The sequence below is a fragment of the Macaca thibetana genome, chromosome 6 (assembly GCF_024542745.1).
Source record: "Macaca thibetana thibetana isolate TM-01 chromosome 6, ASM2454274v1, whole genome shotgun sequence".
NCBI lineage: Eukaryota > Metazoa > Chordata > Mammalia > Primates > Cercopithecidae > Macaca > Macaca thibetana.
Genome location: NC_065583.1, coordinates 144,393,953 through 144,416,033, shown reverse-complemented (window position 1 = coordinate 144,416,033; position 22,081 = coordinate 144,393,953). Strand labels below are relative to the sequence as shown.

At 41.1% G+C, this 22,081-nt stretch overlaps 1 protein-coding gene across 3 annotated transcripts in view; it reads right to left on the bottom strand.

Annotated features, from left to right (window-relative positions):
- NIM1K (NIM1 serine/threonine protein kinase) overlaps positions 1 to 22,081 on the bottom strand; it is a 93,588-nt gene that overhangs the window by 21,833 nt on the left and 49,674 nt on the right. For all 3 annotated transcript variants that reach the window (XM_050793463.1, XM_050793466.1, XM_050793464.1), the window contains one exon: positions 19,630 to 20,628. In XM_050793463.1, coding sequence (XP_050649420.1) covers positions 19,630 to 19,921 — 292 coding nt within the window. In that variant the 5' untranslated portion in view covers positions 19,922 to 20,628. The remainder of the gene's footprint in view (positions 1 to 19,629; positions 20,629 to 22,081) is intronic.

Below are 22,081 nucleotides of genomic sequence, written 5' to 3'. Positions count from 1 at the left end.
GAAGGACACTCTACAAACTTGTTTTTGGTTATAGCAAAATTAAAAGAACAAACATTTAAAGCCTCTGAGGCACACCTGACCCTAATGCCAGGAACTGGAGTGCTTAAAGGAGCTGCAGACAAATTAGCAGGTAGTAACCCACTAAAATGGATAAAAACACTTGGAAGCTCTGTGATTTAAATGATGACTGTGCTTTTAATCTAAGTTGTTTGTCTTTGTATAGTCTGCAGATATGGATCCCGACTCCTGCGAGAAGTAACTCACCGTGACAAAGTTGCCCTTTGTTTTATCTCTTTGCAAATCAGAGAAGAGGGACATGTTGGGAGCGAGCCCCCCAAAATCTAGCCATAAACTGGCCCCAAAACTGGCCATAAACAAAATCTCTGCAGCACTGTAACATGTTCATAATGGCCCTAATGCCCAAGTTGGAAGGTTGTGGGTTTACAGGAATGAGGGCAAGGAACACTAGGCCCACCCAGGGCATAAAACTGCTTAAAGGCATTCTTAAGTCACAAACAATAGCATGAGTGAACTGTGTCTTAAGGGCATGATCCTGCTGCAGTTGACTAGCCCAATCTATTCCTTTAATTTGGCCCATCCCTTCATTTCCCATAAAGGATACTTTTAGCTAATTTAATATCTCACAATGCTAATGACTGGTTTGCTGTTAATAAATATGTGAGTAAAACAATGCTAATGACTGGTTTGCTGTTAATAAATATGTGGGTAAAACTCTGTTCGGGACTCTCAACTCTGAAGGCTGTGAGACCCCTGATTTCCCATGTCATACCTCTATATTTCTGTTTGTGTGTCTTTAATTCGTCTAGCACCACTGGGTTAGGGTCTCCCCAACTGAGCTGGTCTCGGCAACCCAGAATTTCATATCCAGTCAAAGTAAGTTTCATAAGTGACGGAGAAATAAAATCCTTTACAGACAAACAAATGTTGAGAGATTTTATCACCACCAGGCCTGCCTTACAAGAGCTCCTGAAGGAAGCAGTAAACATGGAAAGGAACAACCGGTACCAGCCACTGCAAAAACATGCCAAATTGTAAAGGCCATCGATGCTAGGAAGAAACAGCGTCAACTAATGAGCAAAATAACCAGCTAACATCATAATGACAGGATCAAATTCACACATAACAATATTAACATTAAATGGAAATGGGCCAAATGCTCCAATTAAAAGACATAGACTGCCAAATTGGATAAAGGGTCAAGATCCATCAGTGTGCTGTATTCAGGAGAACCATCTCATGTGCAGAGACACACACAGGCTCAAAATAAAGGGATGGAGGAAGATCTACCAAGCACATTGGAAAAAAAAAAAAAAAAAAAAAAAAAAAAGCAGGGGTTGCAATCCTAGTCTCTGATTAAACAGACTTTAAACCAACAAAGATCAAAAGAGACAAAGAAGGGCGTTACATAATGGTAAAGGGATCAATTCAACAAGAAGAGCTAACTATCCTAAATATATATGCACCCAATACAGGAGCACCCAGATTCATAAAGCAAGTCCTTAGAGACCTACAAAGAGACTCAGACTCCCACACAATAATAATAATGGGAGACTTTAACACCCCACTGTCGACATTAGACAGATCAATGAGACAGAAAGCTAACAAGGATATCCAGGGATTGAACTCAGCTCTGCACCAAGCAGACCTAATAGACATCTACAGAACTCCCCACCCCAAATCAACAGAATATACATTCTTCTCAGCACCACATCGCACTTATTATAAAACTGACCACATAGTTGGAAGTAAAGCACTCCTCAGCAAATGTAAAAGAACAGAAATTATAACAAACTGTCTCTCAGACCACAGTGCAATCAAATTAGAACTCAGGATTAAGAAACTCACTCAAAACCACTCAACTACATGGAAACTGAACAACCTGCTCCTTAATGACTACTGGGTACATAATGAAATGAAAGCAGAAATAAAGATGTTCTTTGAAACCGATGAGAACAAAGACACAACATACCAGAATCTCTGGGACACATTTAAAGCAGTGTGTAGAGGGAAATTTATAGCACTAAATGTCCACAAGAGAAAGCAGGAAAGATCTAAAACTGACACCCTAACATCACAATTAAAAGAACTAGAGAAGCAAGAGCAAACACATTCAAAAGTTAGCAGAAGGCAAGAAATAACTAAGATCAGAGCAGCAGTGAAGGAGATAGAGATGCAAGAAAAACTTTAAAAATCAAAAATCAATGAATCCAGGAGCCGGTTTTTTGAAAAGATCAACAAAATTGATAGACTGCTAGCAAGACAAATAACAAAAGAGAGAAGAATCAAATACATGCAATAAAAAATGATAAATGGGATATCACCACCGATCCCTCAGAAATAGAATCCACCATCAGAGAATACTATAAACACCTCTACGCAAATAAACTACAAAATCTGGAAGAAATTGATACATTTCTGGACACATACCCCCTCCCAAGACTAAACCAGGAAGAAGTTGAATCCCTGAATAGACCAGTAACAGGCTCTGAAATTGAGGCAATAATTAATTGCCTAACAACCAAAAAAAGTCCAGGACCAGACAGATTCACAGCCAAATTCTACCAGAGGTACAAAGAGGACCTGGTACCATTCCTTCTGAAACTATTCCAATCAATAGAAAAAGACAAATATTCCCTAACTCATTTTATGAGGCCAACATCATCCTGATACCAAAGCCTGGCAGAGACACAACAAAGAAAGAAAATTTTAGACCAATATCCCTGATGAACATTGATGTAAAAAAATCTTCAATAAAATACTGACAAACTGAATCCAACAGCACATCAAAAAGCTTATCCACGATGATTAAGTTGACTTCATCCCTGGGATGCAAGGCTGGTTCAACATACACAAATCAATAAATGTAATCCAGCATATAAATGGAACCAAAGACAAAAACCACATGATTATCTCAATAGACGCAAAAAAGGCCTTCAACAAAATTCAACAGCCTTCATCCTAGAAACTCTCAATAAACCAGGTACTGATGGGACGTATCTCAAAATCATAAGAGCTACTTATGACAAACCCACAGCCAATATCATACTGAATGGGCCAAAACTGGAAGAGTTCCCTTTGAAAACTGGCACAAGACAGGGATGCCCTCTCTCACCACTCCTATTCAACATAGTGTTGGAAGTTCTGGCCAGGAAATCAGGCAATGAAAGGAAATAAAGAGTATTCAATTAGGAAAAGAAGAAGTCCAATTGTCCCTGTTTGCAGATGACGTGATTGTATATTTAGAAAACCCCATTGTCTCAGCCCAAAATCTCCTTAAGTTGATAAGCAACTTCAGCAAAGTCTCAGGATACAACATCGATATGCAAAAATCACAAGCATTCCTATACATCAATAACAGATAAACAGAGAGCCAAATCATGAGTGAACTCCCATTCACAATTGCTTCAACGAGAATAAAATACTTAGGAATCCAACATACAAGGAATGTGAAGGACCTCTTCAAGGAGAACTACGAACCACTGCTCAATGAAATAAAAGAGGACACAAAGAAATGGAAGAACATTCCATGCTCATGGATAGGAAGAATCAATATCGTGAAAATGGCCATACTGCCCAAAGTAATTTATAGATTCAATGCCATCCCCATCAAGCTACCAATGACTTTCTTCACAGAATTGGAAAAAACTACTTTAAACTTCGTATGGAACCAAAAGACAGCCTGCATTTGTGCCAAGACAGTTCTAAGCAAAAAGAACAAAGCTGGAAGCATCATGCTACCTGACTTCAAACTATACTACAACGCTACAGTGACCAAAACATGGTACTGGTACCAAAACAGAGATATAGACCAATGGAACAGAACAGAGCCCTCAGAAATAATACCACACATCTACAACCATCTGATCTTTGACAAACCTGACAAAAACAAGAAATAGGGAAAGGATTCCCTATTTAATAAATGGTACTGGGAAAACTGGCTAGCCATAAGTAGAAAGCTGAAACTGGATCCTTTCCTTATACCTTATATAAAAATTAATTCGAGATAGATTAAAGACTTAAATGTTAGACCTAAAACCATAAAAACCCTAGAAGAAAACCTAGGCAATACCATTCAGGCCATAGGCATGGGCAAGGACTTCATGTCTAAAACACCAAAAGCAATGGCAACAAAAGCCAAAATTGACAAATGAGATCTAATTAAAGAGCTTCTGCACAGCAAAAGAAGCTACCATCAGAGTGATCAGACAACCCACAGAATGGGAGAAAATTTTTGCAATCTACTCATCTGACAAAGGGCTAATATCCAAAATCTACAAAGAACTCAAAGTTACAAGAAAAAAACCAAACAACCCCATTAAAAAGTAGGCAAAGCATATGAACAGACACTTCTCAAAAGAAGACATTTATGCAGCCAACAGACACATGAAAAATGCTCATCATCACTGGTCATCAGAGAAATGGAAATGAAAACCACAATGAGATACCATCTCACACCAGTTAGAATGGTGATCATTAAAAAGTCAGGAAACAACAGGTGCTGGAGAGGATGTGGAGAAATAGGAACACTTTTACACTGTTGGTGGGACTGTAAACTAGTTCAGCCATTGTGGAAGACAGTGTGGCGATTCCTCAAGGATCTAGAACTAGAAATACCATTTGACTCAACCATCCCATTACTGGGCATATATCCAAAGGATTATAAATCATGCTACTATAAAGACACATGCACACATATGTTTATTGTGGCACTATTCACAATAGCAAAGACTTGGAGCCAACCCAAATGTCCATCAATGATAGACTGGATTAAGAAAATGTGGCACATATGCACCATGGAATACTATGCAGTCATAGAAAAGGATGAGTTCATGTCCTTTGTAGGGACATGGATGAAGCTGGAAACCATCATTCTGAGCAAACTATCGCAAGGACAGAAAACCAAACACCGTATGTTCTCACTCATAGGTGGGAATTGAACAATGAGAACACTTGGACACAGGGTGGGTAACATCACACACTGGGGCCTGTCATGGGGTGAGGGAAAGGGGGAGGGATAGCATTAGGAGATATACCTAATGTAAATGACGAGTTAATGGGTGCAGCACACCAACATGGCACATGTATACATATGTAACAAACCTGCACATTGTGCACATGTACCCCAGAACTTAAAGTAAAATAATAAAAAAATCTGCAAAAATATATATATATTCAAGTCAATAAATATGATAAATCACATAAACAGAATTAAAAACAAAACCATATGATCATCTTAATAGAGGCAGAAAGAGCACTCAGTAAAATCCAGTATTGCTCTATGACAAAACAATGTCATGACAAAACCCAGCATTGCTTTATGACAAAAACAATGACAACAAACTAGGCATAGAAGGAACATAACTCAAAATAACAAAAGCCATATATCACAAACCCAAAGCCAACATCATACTGAATGGGGAAAAGTTGAAAGCATTCCCCCTGAGAACTGGAACAGGACAAGAATGCCCACTTTTATCACTTCTATTCAACATAGTACTGGAAGTCCTAGCCAGAGCAATCAGGCAAGGGAAAGAAATAAAGGACATCTAAATTGGAAAAGGGAAAAGTCAAACCACCTCTGTTTGCTGATGATATGATCCTATACCTAGAAAACCCTAAAGATTCCTTCAAAAGACTCATAGATTTTCCTCTTTTTTTAAAACTGACAGCGAACTGATCTTCAACATAGCATACAAAAACATGAATTGGGGAAAGGACACCCTATTTAATAAATGTTGCTGGGAAAACTGGATAGCCACATGTAGAAGAATAAAACTGGATCCCTCTCACCTTATACAAAAATCAACTCAATATGGATTAAAGACTTAAATCTAAGACCTGAAACCACAAAAATTACAGGAAAAAAAAAAAAAAAAAAAAACAGGAAAACCTCTTCTGGACATTGACTTAAAGAATTTATGACTAAGACCCCAAAAGCAAATGCAACAAAAACAAAAATAAATAAATGAGACCTCATTAAACTGAAAACCTTCTGCACAACAGAAAAACTAATCATCAAAGCAAGTAGACAACCCACAGAATGGGAGAAAATATTTGCAAACTATGTATCTGACAAAGAGCTAATATCCAGAATTTACAAGGAACTCAAACAAATTAGCAAACAAACAAACAAAAAAAGATCTCATCAAAAAGTGGGCTAATGATATGAATAAATATTTCTCAAAAGAAGACATACAAATGGTCAACAAACATGTGGAAAAACACTCAATATCACTATCATCACAAAAATCCAAATTAAAACTACAGTGAGATACCACCTTACCCCAGCCAGAATGATTATTATTCAAAAGTCAAAAAAACACTAGCTGTTGGCATGAATGTGGTGAAAAGGGAACATTTATACGCTGCTGGTGGGAATGCAAATTAGTACAGCCTCTATGGAAAACCGAATGGAGATTTCTAAATCTAAAATCTAAAAGTAAATTAAAATCTAAATCTAAAAGTAGATCTACCAATCCAACAATCCCCTACTGGGTATCTCCCCAAAGGAAAAGAAGTCATTATATCAAAAAACACCTGCATGCATATGTTTATTGCAGCATAATTCACAATTGCAAAGATCTGGAACCAACCTAAATGCCAACCAACCAATGAGTAGGTAAAGAAGACCTGGTACATATACCATAGAATACCACTCAGCCATGAAAAAGAATGAAATAATGTATTTTGCAGCAACTTGGATGGAGCTGGAGACCATTATTCCAAGTGAAGTAACTCAGGAATGGAAAATCAAATACTGTGTGTTCTTACTTAGAAAGGAGAGTTAAGCTATGTGTATGAAAAGGCATGGGCTTTGGAAACTTAGAAGGAATAGGGTAGGAGGGGGTGAGGGATTAGAAACTATGTATTGGGTACAATGTACACTACTCAGGTGATAGGTGCACTAAAATCTCAGATTTCACCAGTCTACAGTTCATCCTTGTAACCAAAAACCACTTGTACCCCAAAAGTCATTGAAAAAAATTTATAAGTAAAAATTCCCCAATAAAAATGCATACAAGCCAGGCTCGGTGGCTCACACCTGTAATACCAGCACTCTGGGAGGCTGAGGCAAGAGGATCACTCAAGCCCAGGAGTTTGAGACCAGTCTGGGCAACATAGCAGGACCCCACATCTACAAAACATTTAAAAAATTAGCCGGGCATAATGGCATGCCCCTGTGGTTCCAGCTACTCCAGAGGCTGAGGTGGGAGGATCACTCGAATACAGAAAGTCAAGGTTGCAGTGAGCTGTGATTGTGCCACACATTCCAGCCTGGGTGACAAAGCAACATCTTGCCTCAAAAAAAAAAAGTTTACCAAAAGACTTGTACTAGAATGTTCACATCAACATTATTCATAATAGCCCCAAACTGGAAATTAGTCACATCATCAACAGTTGAATGGATAAATAAATTGTGGTACATTCATACAATGAATGCCAATGTATATATCGCAATGGGCATGAAACATCTAAACTACATAAAATAGTATGGATGGTAGTCACAAACTTAAAATTGGATAATTGAAGTAAGACAAAAGAATATGTATTGGATGATTCCATTATGTAAAGTTTAAAACAGTCAAAAGCAATCTGTGGTATTAGAAGTCAGAATAGTGGTTACACATGAGGATGTAGAGAATAGAATGGAGAATGATGAGCAGGTGGGGGCAGCGCTCTGAGTACCAGAAGTGTTCTCTGTCTTGATGTTGGTGGCGCTTCCATGGGTAATGAATATTACCCATGGATACTTATGAAATGAATACTTATGATTTTTATACTTTTTTGGTATTGATATATGTTAAACATAAAAAGGTTATATGTGTGTGGTTTTTTTGGTTTGCGTTTTGGTTTTAAAGACAGGGTCTTGCTATGTTTCCCAAGCTAGATTTGAACTCCTAGGCTCAAGCAATCCTCCCAGCACAGCTGCGGACTATATGCACGTGCCACCATGCCAGGCTTAAAAAAAAAAAAAAAAAAAAGTTATAAAAAAATCACAAAAAAGCCTCTCTCGACTCCACTTCCCCCTCTAGCATTAGACCTCTTTCTCTCATTCTCTTTATAGTAAAACCCCTTTAAAGAGTTGGTCAAGGCCAGGCGCAGTGTCTCACGCCTGTAATTCCAGCACTTGGGGAGGCCAAGGCGGGTCAGGAGATCAAGACCACCCTTGCTAAGATGGTGAAACCCTGTCTCTGCTAAAAATACAAAAAATTAGCCGGGCGTGGTGGCACATACCTGTAGTCCCAGCTATTCAGGAGGCTGAGGCAGGAGAATCACTTGAACCCAGGAGGCGGAACTTGCAGTGAGCCGAGATCACACCACTGCAGTCCATCCAACTCTGGACAACAGAGCGAGACTCCGTCTCAAAAAAAAAAAAAAAGAAAAGAGTTGGTCACTTTACTGTCTCCAATTCTCCCCTCATTATCTTCTCTTGAACCCAAGAGATAACGCTACTAAAAATGCCCTCCTTAGGGTCACCAATGACCTCCAAATTGATAAAATCAGTGAGCAGTTCTCAGGCTTCAATCTTCCTCTTAAAATTACCTTTTTCACTTGATTTCTAGGACAATCCACACTTCTGGCTTTTCTCCTACTTCTCGCCACTTCATTTAAGACTTCTTAGCTGTGTCCTTTTCATCTCCCTAGCCTCCTTTTCAACTCTTTATCCTCCTTTTCATCTCCCTAGCCTCCTTTTCAATGTTAAATACCTGAAGGCTTAGTCCTCAGACTTCTTCTCTACAATCACCTCCTTGGTGATTCTATACACATAAATACCCTGCCCACTTGGGTGTTGTCTTAGTTTGGGTTCGGCCAGAGCCAGACTCTGAGGCAGAGGTTCAACTGCAAGCATTTTGTGAGGGAGATGATCCTAGAAACCCTAGTAGAAGAATGGGGAAGTGAGACAAGAAAGGCAGCCCATAGAGGGTGTTATTAAACAAGTGTCCAGTAAATTCTGCTAAGAGTTATGCCTTAATTTCATTGTTAGGAGAGTGAGAGAACTGCAGTATTTTTACATTAACTCCTACCAGTCAGTGGTTGCTGGCCACTCCACCAGGAAGTGCATTCTGTACTTCTGGGCTACCATACATGCAGAGTAGGCTCCAGAAGCTAGAGAAAGCCCAGAGGCAGAGAGACAGAGAGACTAGCAGTTGAAAGTCAGTCTTGCAAGCACTGAAATGGTAAGACCCAAGGGGACATGGAGGCACTCACAATGTCTGCTCTGTAGTGTCATAAATGTGTAATAGGCATGTCAAACATAACATGCTCAAGACTGAGCTCTTGATTTCTCCTGACCCAAACCTGCTTCTCCTACAATCTTCCCCATTGCAGTCAATGTAAACTGTTCTTGTGTTTACCTAACCTTCTGAGTATTTGACTTTTCTCTTTTATATTCCACTTTCAATCTGTTAGCAAGTCTTGCTATCTTTAACCTTTTAAATACCGCCAAGCTCCAACCACTTCTCAGCATTCCACGGCTACCTTCCTAGTTCAAACCACCTTTATCTCTTGCCTGGATTAATACAATAGGCTTCTAACTGATCTCTCCTTTTCTGCCTTCTGTGTCTATTTTCAACAAAGCTACCAGAGTGATCCTGTTAAAGCATAAGCCAGATCACGTCACTCCCTGGTTCCCTCTGATGGCTCCTGTGAAATCCCAGGAAATCCCTGGTTCCCTTTGTGAAATCCCTGGTTCCCTCTGATGGCTCCTGCGAAATTCCAGGAAAAGCCAAACTCCTTACTTTGACAAACTTGGTCCTCCACAATCTGTTCCCTGTTACTCTCTGTCCTTTCCCCTCAGCTGTTTCAAGAGTACTGCAGGCATCTCCCATCTGGGCACTCTTACGCCTGCTATGCCTTCTGCTTGATGGAGTTCCCCCATGCATAGCCATTTCCTTCATTTCTTTCAGTTTAAATATCACCTCTCAGTAAGGCTATCCTGGCCAACTTATCTAAAAACTGTCATCCTCAATGCTTTCTATCTCCCCTCCTGCTCTTCTTTTTTTTTTTTTTTTTTTTTTTTTTTTGAGATGGAGTCTGGCTCTGTCACCAGGCTGGAGTGCAGTTGCACGATCTTGGCTCACTGCAAACTCCCCCTACTGGGTTCAAGCGATTCTCCTGCTTCAGCCTCCCAAGTAGCTGAGACTAAAGGTGCACACCACCATGCCCAGCTAATTTTTGTATTTTTAGTAGAATCGTGGTTTCACCATGTTGGCCAGGATGGTCTCCATCTCTTGATCTCGTGATCCGACCGCCTTGGCCTCCCAAAGTGCTGGGGTTACAGGCATGAGCAACCACGCCTGGCCCTCTTTTCTTTCTTATCACTTATCACTACATAATACAATAAATATTTTACACATTTATTTTTGTCTGCCTTCTCTCTCACTAGAGTGTAAGTTCCATAAGGACAGAGATTGCTGTCTATTTTGTTCACTGCTGTATCACCAGTCCCTAGAATAGTGGCTGTTGCATAGTAGGTGCTCAACAAGTATTTGTTGAATGAATAATCTCACTGAAAAACCCAGAGTATTATCATCATAGTGTGCACTCGATTTGCACCTGGCTTTTCACTTACTCTCATGTCCTGCCCATCTTCCATGTTACCACAGAGTCTTCACAATCATGATTTCTCATGGCTATGGAATCTTCTGTCCAGTGTATATGCTTTACTTGACCATTCCTATATCATTGGATCCCATAAGGTATTACTAGTTCTCAACACTATAAATAACACAACAATGAACATTTTTTTGGTTATAGTATTTCCAATATATGATTTATTTTTAGGGTGAATTCCCAAAATCACTAACCATTTTTAAAGTAAGAAAATACAATTTCAAATTGCTGTTTTAATGAACGTATTCAAGAGGGGAGAATCACTTTTTTAAAACCAGTGAGCAGCCAGGTGCAGTGGTGCATAGCTCTCCCCCATGCTACTTAGGAAACTGAGGCAGGAGGACTGCTTGAGCCCAGAAGTTCTTGAACAGCCTGGACAACCATAGTTGAGACTTCATCTCTAGAAAAAGCAAAACAAGACAAAACCATTGGGCTATCTTTATGCAGCTCTGCTACAGACTGAGTTCGTGCTCCAGCCCTGTCCTCCAGGGAGATCATAGCATACAGCACCTACCAGAAGGTGCTGCTATGCATTGCTCCCTCGAATATTTCTTCCTCCACCACTCCTGGTTTTTCATGAGAAGTTATACTAACTTAATCACCAAATATTTGTCGAGGGTTTATTATTTATAACACACATGGAGGAACTTTAAGGATCAATGTGATAAAATGTCTGACACCAAGGAGCTTGTAACTAGGACTCCCAAGATTTTCACTACATCCCAGAGTTTGTTAAGATGCAAATCTTTACATATCATACTTTCTCTTGGGCTCCAATAAAGCTGCTAGACCCATTCATTTCATGAATTCCATACACCTCCAGGTCAATGCTTCCAAAAATTTACTCTCAAATCCACTTCTCCTGTAATTATTTACTGGTAAAGCACTAAAACTGGAAACTGGGAGTCATCATCAATTCTTCCTCTCCTATGTCCCGTGCTGCTCTCACCCATGCCATTGATCACAAGGTTTTCCAATATCCTAAGACATTTTTCAAATGCATCCCCTTCTCTCCGTTCTCACTGCCACTTCTCCTTAGTTGAGATGAACATCATCATCCATCTGGACCATTTGACTAACATTTTTTTCTGACTTCCTTGACTCTCCTTACTCTCCAATTCACATTCCACACTGAAATAAAATCATATGAATCACTTGCATTGATGGCTTGCTTAAAGCTCCCCAACGACTGGGTGCAGTGGCTCACACCTGTAATCCCAGCACTTTGGGAGACTGGTGGGCAGATCACGAGGTCAGGTGTTCGAGGCCAGCCTCATCAACATGGTGAAATCCCATCTCTACTAAAGATACAAAAAAAAAAAATTGCCAACTGTGGTGGCGTGTGCCTGTAATCTCAGCTACTCGGGAGACTGAGGCAGGAGAATTGCTTGAACCTGGGAGGCGGAGGTTGCAGTGAACCGAGATCATGCCATTGTACTCCAGCCTGGGTGACAGGACAAGACTCCATCTCAAAAAAAAAAAAAAAAAAAAAAAAAAGAAAAAAAAAAAGCTCTTCAATAGCTTTCCAATACCTAAATGACAAAATCCAGATATCCAAGAAGATTTTCCATGATCAAGCCCCAACCACCTTATCTCTTTCCCATGACTCTGTGGGTGCACCTCATGCTCTAGCTTTGCTGAATTACTTTTAAATCTCCAAATACTCCCCACACTGGTTCACGCTTCTATGTACTTTACACCCTATCTCTCTTTCTGGAGTTCTCATTCCCCCTTCTCCTGTGAAATTGCTCCTCAGACCTCGAGACCCATCGCAAGCCTTTCCTGCTCAATAGACCCTTCCTGGATTCACTGGGCACAGGTAAGCACATTCTTGCTGCCTTACTGTGGACAGTACCTATCAATTGTTTCCTGTCTGCTTCCATTAAACTATATATATACATAAACAGATATATACACATAAACATATATATACATAAACACACACACATATATATATAAAGGAATGAAGGCCAGTCACGGTGTCTCACACTGTAATCCCAGTGCTTTGGGAGGCTGAGGTGGGTGAGTCACTTGAGCCCAGGAGTCCAAGGCAGCAGTAAGCTTTGATCGCATCACTGCACTCCAGCCTGGGCAACGAAGCAAAACTCTTCCTCAAAAGAAAACAAAAAAAGGAAGGAAGGAAAGAATGAATTAATAGATAAATAGATAAGTAAAGTGGGAGGAAGAAAGGGTCCTAGAAACATGAGACTAGAGTAACAGAAGGAAGAAGTCGGAAGGGCAGCAACAGAAAAAAAACACCCACATCCACTGCCACTTCTTTTGTTTGTAACAACAGATGGGACATAAAATATTCAGAAGCCAAGTGCATCATCCCTTATGAGAAATTTCTAATCAACCTAAAAGGGGGCTCATGATGACTCTCAACCTTCCCTATCAGCTTGGAGAGCACAAGGGAATTCCAAACTGTGAGCTATAAAAATAAACCCCGGCCAGCAGGGACCCATATTGGAGCCTCCTTTGTAGAGATCCAGAGTACTTGGTGATTTGTATTTCTTTCTTTTTTTTTTTTTTTTTTTTTTTAGACTACTGTCCTGGGAGCTGCTCCTGGCATTGAAACTGTCTGCTTTCCTGGGAATCTCCTCTATTATCTTATTCAAACTGTCCTTATATTCCTAGAAAAGCTGATGACAATTCTGGGCAAGTTGGTTTGGTGAGGGGCCATATATGTACAAACCACTATTTTCCTGCCCTTTTTGCACACACTGTCCCAGAACCAGCGGGTGAGACTGTCTCTTTGAAAACAGAGCTACTCTGTAGCAGGTTCGGTATAAGGAGGGCATGTCAGTGAGGCCACACAAGGCACCCACTCACACCCACACAGCAGGAAAATGCCATGCTCTCTGAAACTCATGGGGACAAGTATGAAGTTAATTTTGTAATACAACAGACAAGAAGTCTTTGGAACCCGAGAAGTCAGTATATAAACACCAATTATTATTCCACCTTTTTTTTCTGTCCTTTCACATAATATCCTGTCTACAGAATTGGACACTGTTTTGCTCCCAGCTTGTAGAAACTTCTCGGCTTAGCTAGCTAATGTCTCTATGGTGGATATGTCTGTCAATTTTCTCCCTTCTCAGAGACACTTCTTTGGACCTTTGGCTCTGCTGAGACAGTAGTGGCCCACGTGACTCAAAGGGCTACAGCTCACTGACATGGGCATGCCCTTGACTCAAAGGTAGCTCCTTGTCAACTGGCTAGTAATCAAGTATATATATCTCTTTAAAATTTGAACTGAAACAGAATGAAACACATGGGATGGAGATGGTCAATAACGCTGACAGTTTATGTAGCCGTGGGACTGGCAACAACCATTTTTGGCCATATATACCTTCTGATAATTAAGTGTGGAAAACCATTTTGCAGAAAGAGGTACAAGGATGGAACAAATTCATCAAGAAAAGTAGAAATGAGAAAGCACACAGCCCCAGAGAAAGTGAAGATCGAAAGAATATCATCTTAAGACCCAGCCCTACTTCCCTGCTGTGGGTACATAGAATTCTCCTGTACTCAATACACCTCCTTCCATGTGAGTTCCTGTGAACAGGTTCTAAACCTTGGGACAGCCTCATCTGAGTCTCCATTTCCTCATTTGTAAAACATGGGAGAACTAGATGATGTCAGTGCTTCCCAAAGTGGAACCTTTAAGACTCACGAGACTGAAATGATTTTAGGGCATGGAAACAGCCTTAAATAGCACTGAATCAAAGCATTAAAACAGGATTCCCATTTCAGCTCTCCTCTAATTCTCCTAATTAAGGCAAAGAGAAAGTCTGAGATTGATTGTTAGCATGTTTTAAAAATTACTTTGTTACTTGGTATTTTTCCTTTAATATTTTTTAATTTGTTTGCATTATATTTATTTTTACCATCACCTTCTATTAATAGTAAGTGATACTGGTGTTTTGTTATTGTAATAACATTAAATACCCTTTGAAATAAGTTTAATTAAAAAGTAAAGTTATAGCAATGACAGCTACCATTTTGAGTGGTACATATGTGGTATATATGTCATGTACTTCACATATATTATTTCCAATTTCCCCAACAATTCTAAAAACCTTTATCTCTATTTTACAGCTGAGGCAACTGAGGACCAAAGAGATTAATATGCCTAGAGTCAGAAGCCTATAAGTTACTGAATGAGTATTCCAGATAAATTTGTCTGGTCCCCAAGTCCACACTTTTCCTACTGTCCCATCCTGCTTCCCTTCTATTGGAATCTAACATCTAAACCCACACTTGTGCAGTAGGCTTTGCTCAGACTGTAGCTCTGTGACCCTTCTGCAGCATTGGACACTTTTTTCTAAATTACTCTCCTTGTTTGGCTTTATCCAACTTCTCTTGTAATCTTCCAAATCACATCTTCTGTCTCGATTTTTGGCCTTTCATCGCCCTATGTGTTTTATCTTGTCTTTCATGCTGGCTCTAGACTACTGAAAAGCAACATTAGTCTGTATGAGGTTTGAATTGCAGATAGATGTACTCTATGAGTAAGGATTCAAAAGCTGCTCTTTGGGTGCTATGTGTTAAAATTTTTCAATGCACGCCCTCTGACCAAGACAGCTAACTTCTAGGAATGTATGCTGAGAGAAAACATATGTATATACAAAGAAGTATAGAACAGAATAATCTCTGTAGCATTATAACTAACAGCAAAACTGTAGAAATGGTCCAAATGTTAACCAATAGTGGCTAAGTTAAAGAATTTATGCTGCAGCTATATGTGAAACAATATATCCTCTTTAAAAGATGAGAGTATAGATAATAAATACACATACATGGATAATATATACACATATATACAGATATCGAAAAATATCTATAATGACATTGAAAAATCATAGTGTTCATGAAGCAACAGTGAATTATTCCATTAGCATATTTAAAACTAATCCGGCCGGGCGCGGTGGCTCACCCCTGTAATCCCAACACTTTGGGAGGCCAAGGCGGGCAGATCACGAGGTCAGGAGATCGAGACCATCCTGGCTAACATGGTGAAACCCCGTCTCTGCTAAAAATACAAAAACTTAGCCGGCCGTGGTGGTGGGTGCCTGTAGTCCCAGCTCCTCAGGAGGCTGAGGCAGGAGAATGGCGTGAATCTGGGAGGCAGAGCTTGCAGTGAGCTGAGATTGCTCGTATATGCACTCCAGCAGGGGCGACAGAGCCAGACTCCATCTCAAAAAAAAAAAACACAAAACCAAAAACAAAAATCCATATATAAAATGTCAACTAGGATGTAGAACTAGCTACTAAGTGTAAAAAGGTTGCTCGTCACCCTTCTCCACAGTCTCCTTCAGTGATTGCATCCATTTCCACAATCATCTTAATGCAAATCCTGTTCTGACCTCATGCCCATGTCCGCGACTGGAGCATGCCCAGTAGACAGCTCCTTCTGGATGTCAGTGTTTTCAGTCATCTTTTTCCCTCCCAAATCTGCTCTCCCTCCTATTCCTATTAAAGGCATCACCCTTGTTTTGGTTCACACAGTCAACTAAAGCAAGGTCATTGCCTTCTTCCATCCTTCCATCTTCAGTTCTACATCCAATCAGTTACCAACTGTGATGGTTTATTTTATGTGTCAAATTGACTGGACCACGTAGTGCCCAGACATTTCGTTAAACATTATTATGGGTGTGTCTGTGTAGGTGTTTTCTCAGTTGAAGACCTGAATAGAACAAAAAGACTAAGTAAGGGCCGGGCACGGTGGCTCGCCTGTAATCCCAGCACTTTGGGAGGCTGAGGCGGGCAGATCACGAGGTCAGGCAATTGAGACCATCCTGGCTAACACGGTGAAACCCTGTCTCTACTAAAAATACAAAAAATTAGCCTGGCGTGGTGGCGGGCGCCTGTAGTCCCAGCTCCTCGCAAGGCTGAGGCAGGAGAATGGCGTGAACCTGGGAGGCACAGCTTGCAGTGAGCCAAGATCTCGCCACTGCACTCCAGCCTGGGCAACAGAGCGAGACTCTGTCTCAAATAAATAAATAATAAAAAATTAGCTGGGCAAGTTGGCTCATGTCTGTAATCCCAGCTACTCAGGATGAGGCAGGAGAATCACTTGAACCTGGGAGGTGGAGGATAGGCACTCCAGCCTAAGCGAGACTCAGTCTCAAAAATAATTAATTAAACAATTAATTAAAAAAAAAAAAAAGACTGAGTAAGTGGGAACTGCTTCTGCCTCACTGCCTTTACCTGGGACATTGGTCGTTTTTGGCCTTCAGACTCAAGCTGAACGTGACTCTTCCTGGGTCTTGAGTCTGTTGGTTTTCAGACTGGAACTTACACCTCTGGCTCTCCTGCGCCTCCAGCTTGCTGACTGTGGATCTTGGGGGCAGTCTCCATAATTGTGTGAGCCAGTTCCTTGTAAATGTCTCTCTCTTTCTCAATCTCTCTCTCTCTCTCTTAATCTCTCTTTCTCTCTCTCTCTCTCCCTCCGCCTCTCTCTCTTTTCTGTTGGTACTGTTTCTCTGGAAAACACTGACTAACACACCAATCCTCCAGATTCTTCTCTTTGGCATGGCCAGCTCCTTCCTCTTTTCTATTTTGACTGACATTCACCTAGCTCAGGATATTCTTCCCTGTGGCTGGACCATCACCATAGATTCCTGATAGCTCCCTGTCTCCTGCATCTCTTGTTTTTCAGCCTTCATTCTCCTCACTATATGGTTAACCTTCCAAAAGCCCAATTCTAATCACAAAAATTTTAAAGTCTTCATTGTAAGAAAAACAATCCAAAATCCTTGGATAATGTTCAAAGTCCCCTATGATTCAGCCACAGCTAAGTTTTCCAGCCCTTTACCCTACTTCCCCTACTGTTAGGGTAACTGTACTATATATGTCATTTCCCTACATTAATGCGTTTATTCACATTCTCCTCTAGCTAACCCCTAACCCTCCTCTGTCCTATAGTCACTTCCTATCCAAAATCTTATCCTTCATTGAGGTGTAGCTCAAATTTGATCTTCACTTAAAGCCTTTCACCGTATTCCTAAGGTGGAAGAGTCTCTTTCCTTCCTTTAAGTTCATAGCTTTTCTCTTCTCTGTTTTTCAAATTCTGGTTTGTATTATACTTATTTGTACACCTCTTCTTTTCCCTTATCCTGGAGGATAAAGGCTGTATCTATTTCATCTTTATATCCCCCAAGGCCTAATATAGTGCTTCTATTGTTCACCTAAATGAATAATAAATGAATATTCTCTCAAGTGAAATGAAATTTGAAAGTTAAACATGGCATGGAAACCTGACACAATACCTCATAATGATTTTAAAATACAAATAATACTTGGATTATCCATTTGTGGCAACTACCAAGAAAGTACTATTTTAAAAGCTGTCTGCAGTATGTGCAAGTTGCTGTAGGCAAGTATTTCTTAGTGCTACATGTTAGTTAGAATCACCTGGAGAGTTTTCAAATACTACCCATGCCCAGTCCCACTCCAGACCAATCACATCAGAAGCTCTGAGGGTGAGTTCTGGGCACTAATTCTCTTTTAAACCTTCCCAGGTAATTCTAACGTGCATTCAGTTGAAAACTATGGCTGTAGGGCATGGCAGCTGCATTGATCTCAATTTGTGTATTGGGATGGGCAGGAATGAACTTCTGATAAAGATACTTTAGTTGATCTTCGGTTGCACAAAGGCAAGGCAAGGCTTATTAAGCAACTGCAAAATGATGCCACTAACTAACATTTGTTGAGCACTTATTAATCCTTATGATACCCTATGAAGTAAGCACGGTTATTGGCTACATTTTATAAGTGAGGTATCTAAGGCTCAGATAAGTACTGTAATTTACCCAGACGAGTAAGTAGAGTAGCCAAGATGTGAAGACATGAACCCAGATACACAGGCTTCAGAACAAGAGTACAGAAGATGTGAAACTCCAGTGACTTGGGAGTGTGTGGGTCAGTTGCCAGGGGGAGGTACATGTATGCACACGTGTGTGGAGCTTTTTCTATAAAGGCCAACCAAAGGGATTGGAGGGGCATGGGATTGGGGGTTGGAGAAGAAAAGGAAGCAAAAGACAACTCTAATATAAGAAAAGAGAGATTTTGGAGACATGGTGGCTGACTGAGTCCAAGCAGAGAAAATGTAAATCAGGGACTCTCGGGAGACGGTAGAGTCCATGGGTTTTAGGACTCAGTAAATTATGCCAAGTCATAAAGTGTTCTTTTTCTGTCTTGTAAGTCCCTTATGATAATCCCCAGACTTCTGCTAAGTTGGGGAAGTGCCCACAGTGGGGTCGGAGCAGCAGAAGGGTGCTGGGCTCTCCATATGGTTTCTCCCTGAGGCCAAAGTGCTGGGCACTGCTAGTCCAGAATCTCAGAGTGTCCAGTAGCCAAGCAAATGTGGAGTGAGGAGCCAAACAATGAGAGCTAGGACAGGGTGGACTGAACAGAAAAGGTCCTGAGATCAAATCCCTTTCTCTCAAATATGACAGAAGTAGCAGCCTCCGAATGGAAGGGAAACTGGACCCCGCTCTCCAGAGACAGTGCCCATCCGGAGGGTCTCCTGTGCTGCACTGTGCCATTGTCACTGAGACACAAATATAAATGGAAACTGTAAATATGGGCTTGGGAGATGAGGTGGCTTGTTTCCAAGCCATACTCCACTCCACTTCTCGAAGGCCTCACCAGAGAGGAGAGATTCTTCTCATGTTTGAGTGGGTTTATATGCATAGTATGGTGGAAGGGTGTTTGGAGTCAAAAACCTCTATGATTGAACTGAAGATACATTTACCTTCTTTGGATCTCAGTTTCTCTATCTGCAAAATGGAAAAAAAATACTGACCTCACATGTTTACTGTGGAAATTAACTGAGAAGATCACAGAAGGCGGCTGGCACAGGATGTGAGCCTTGCAGGGGCTCCGCTGAGGTCACTTTACTTGCTTCCTTAGCCCTGGCCACCTAACCCTGCGCCTACACTAGGTCCCAATACCTCCAGGGATGACCCTTGGGAAGTCGGATCCTACCTTTGGTTAGGGAGTGAATCCCGAGCTTCACTTGGGAGAAGTTGCCACTTCCGATTTCCCCTCGAATTCGGTAGAAGCCTATCCGTTTCCCCAGAGTGATCTCCCTCACCACCTTCTCATCTTGGGACATGTCCTGTGTCAGTTTCTCGAAGGGCGTCAGCTGGCGGGGCTGTCCTTCCTCGCCCTCCTTGCTGCTCTCGGCCTGACAGCCACTTTCTACGCTGTCGCGCCGATCCCACCGGGCATAGTGGGGGTTCACCAGGCCGCCTCCATTTGTATACACTGCAGTCATCGTCCACGGGGGCTCACGTCTCCATCTCAGCAAAGAGCCACCGATTAAGGGCAGGTTGTGCAGGAGCAGAAGAGGCTCAGAGGGTGGGAGATGCCAACTGAGGACAGCAGGTGCCCAGGGTTCAAGAGAGTTTTCCTGAGAGCTGAGCAGCCGCCCTCTCAGGTTTAGTGAGAGGAGGGCAGTGAAGGTGGTAGCTGAGTCTGCCCAGCCCAGCCAGGAGCTGCTCACCTCACTCAAGTCATTTCCCACCTTCCCTCACATTGAACTTGCAAGCTCTAGCTGTACAATTAGGCACACGTTACATACCCACTGCCCTGATGGGACTCCAGGAACTTTCTGGCCAGACGTGGAGTCTGATGCTTTGTGGTAGGTGGCTGTGCCCCAGGACAAAGGCTTCTGTTTGCTATTCCCCTTGATGGCCAGAGAATCTTGCACTCTGGTGTGTAAATGCCCCTGGGAGGACCTCAAGACCCTGCTGCGGGAGCTCATCTCTGACCTTCATTTCGTGCTTCTCTTGCTGTCAAGCCGCAGGGCCCTGGAGACCTAATAATCTGAACCCCGGGAAAGAAGAAACTTGCAAATAAGCCTTCTGGTCACACAGGCAGCCAGAGAAGGATTTAATCCCTGCAATGTCACTTTAGCTGGCCTTTATTTAGATGAGCCTTCCTCTAAGCCATGAGCTGTCTCGAAAATTTGGCTGGTTCAACCTAAGAATAAAGAGTAAGAAAATTATTAGCCTATGCTAATGTACTGTACAGGATTTATAATGAATGTGAAACTGCTTTGTAAGCATTGATCTAAAAGTACTCCACAAATTTAAGTTATGACTCATATCAGTAGTAGATGCTTGATTACACGTGCTCTAGTAAGAAGAAAAGAGTATATACACATACCTCTCAACCTACATTTTAGAAAAGCCCCTAGGGTCTGTACATATTTCCAGCAAAACAATTTTTCTATTTCTTAAAGTTTAAGAAAATATGCATATTGCCTTGTGTTGCTTTAAAACCAAATTTTAAAAGTAATATGATAGCAATGATGACAAAGATTCTGGATTACTATTTGTTTTCAGAATTTCTCATATGTATTCAAATAGTAATATTTTATCTCCTTTACTACTTTCTGTTCTTGTACAACCTGTCCTACACTAGTTGCTTCCATTCTTTCTTTCTATGTCATTCTATGATAAAGGCTGATTTTTCCTCTTACATTTACTTGTTGAATTTTTCTGAGCAGGTGTCAGTGTCTAGGCCCAGCACCTTATTTTGAAGATGTGGAAAAGGAGGGTTTACAGCATTGCTGGTGATAAGAAATGCTGCCCAGCTACGATGTCTTCCGGATTTTTTTTCTGCACTCTCCAGCAGGAAATACACTCTTCCTCTCTGAATTCCCACAGCACTTCGTGCATTTTCCAAAATGTCCCATCTCAATGAAGGTGGGAACTGGTTTTGACTCATATGTATGTCTTGCTCTCCTCCTCTCTCCTTCAAAATGGAGTATAAGTTCTTACATATAAAAGTGTTTACTAAGAAAATGTGTGTTAAACTTGATTTTTGGAGTTGAGCATTCCAAACCAAAAATTTGACTGAAAATGTGAGAGACTGCCTTGGATGTATGGATTTCCAACTCTGCTCAATAATATCACATTATTACAATTAAGCATAAATAAGGCTTCCTAACTTTATACTTAAGATTAAGTAGGGGGTTGCCAAATAAACATAAATAAGGGAAGTAAAGAGGAGGTTGATGCCCAGTACTGCTCCTATTTCTGGATAGGGAGAAAGGAATCTGGAAGAAGGATGAAGAACATAGGCTTAAAAGGGACCAGGTATCAGTAACTAAGCACATCTCTAGGTTAGAGACTGTTAGGATGTTTTTTTAAAAACATTTTTAAGATAAAGGTCCCCTTAGCAGGCTGTGGTGGTATACCCCTTAGCAGGGTGTGTGCCTGTAGTCTCAGCTACACCTACAGACTGAGGTGGGAGGATGGCTTGAGCCCAGGAAGTAGAGGTTGCAGTGAGCTGACATCAAGCCACTGTACTCCAGCCTGGACGACAAAGCCGGACCCTGTCTCAAAAAAAACAAAACAAAACAGAAAAGGTAAAGGTTCTTAATTAGAGTGAAGAAAATCTAAGTCACTGATTCTTCTTTATTTTCTTT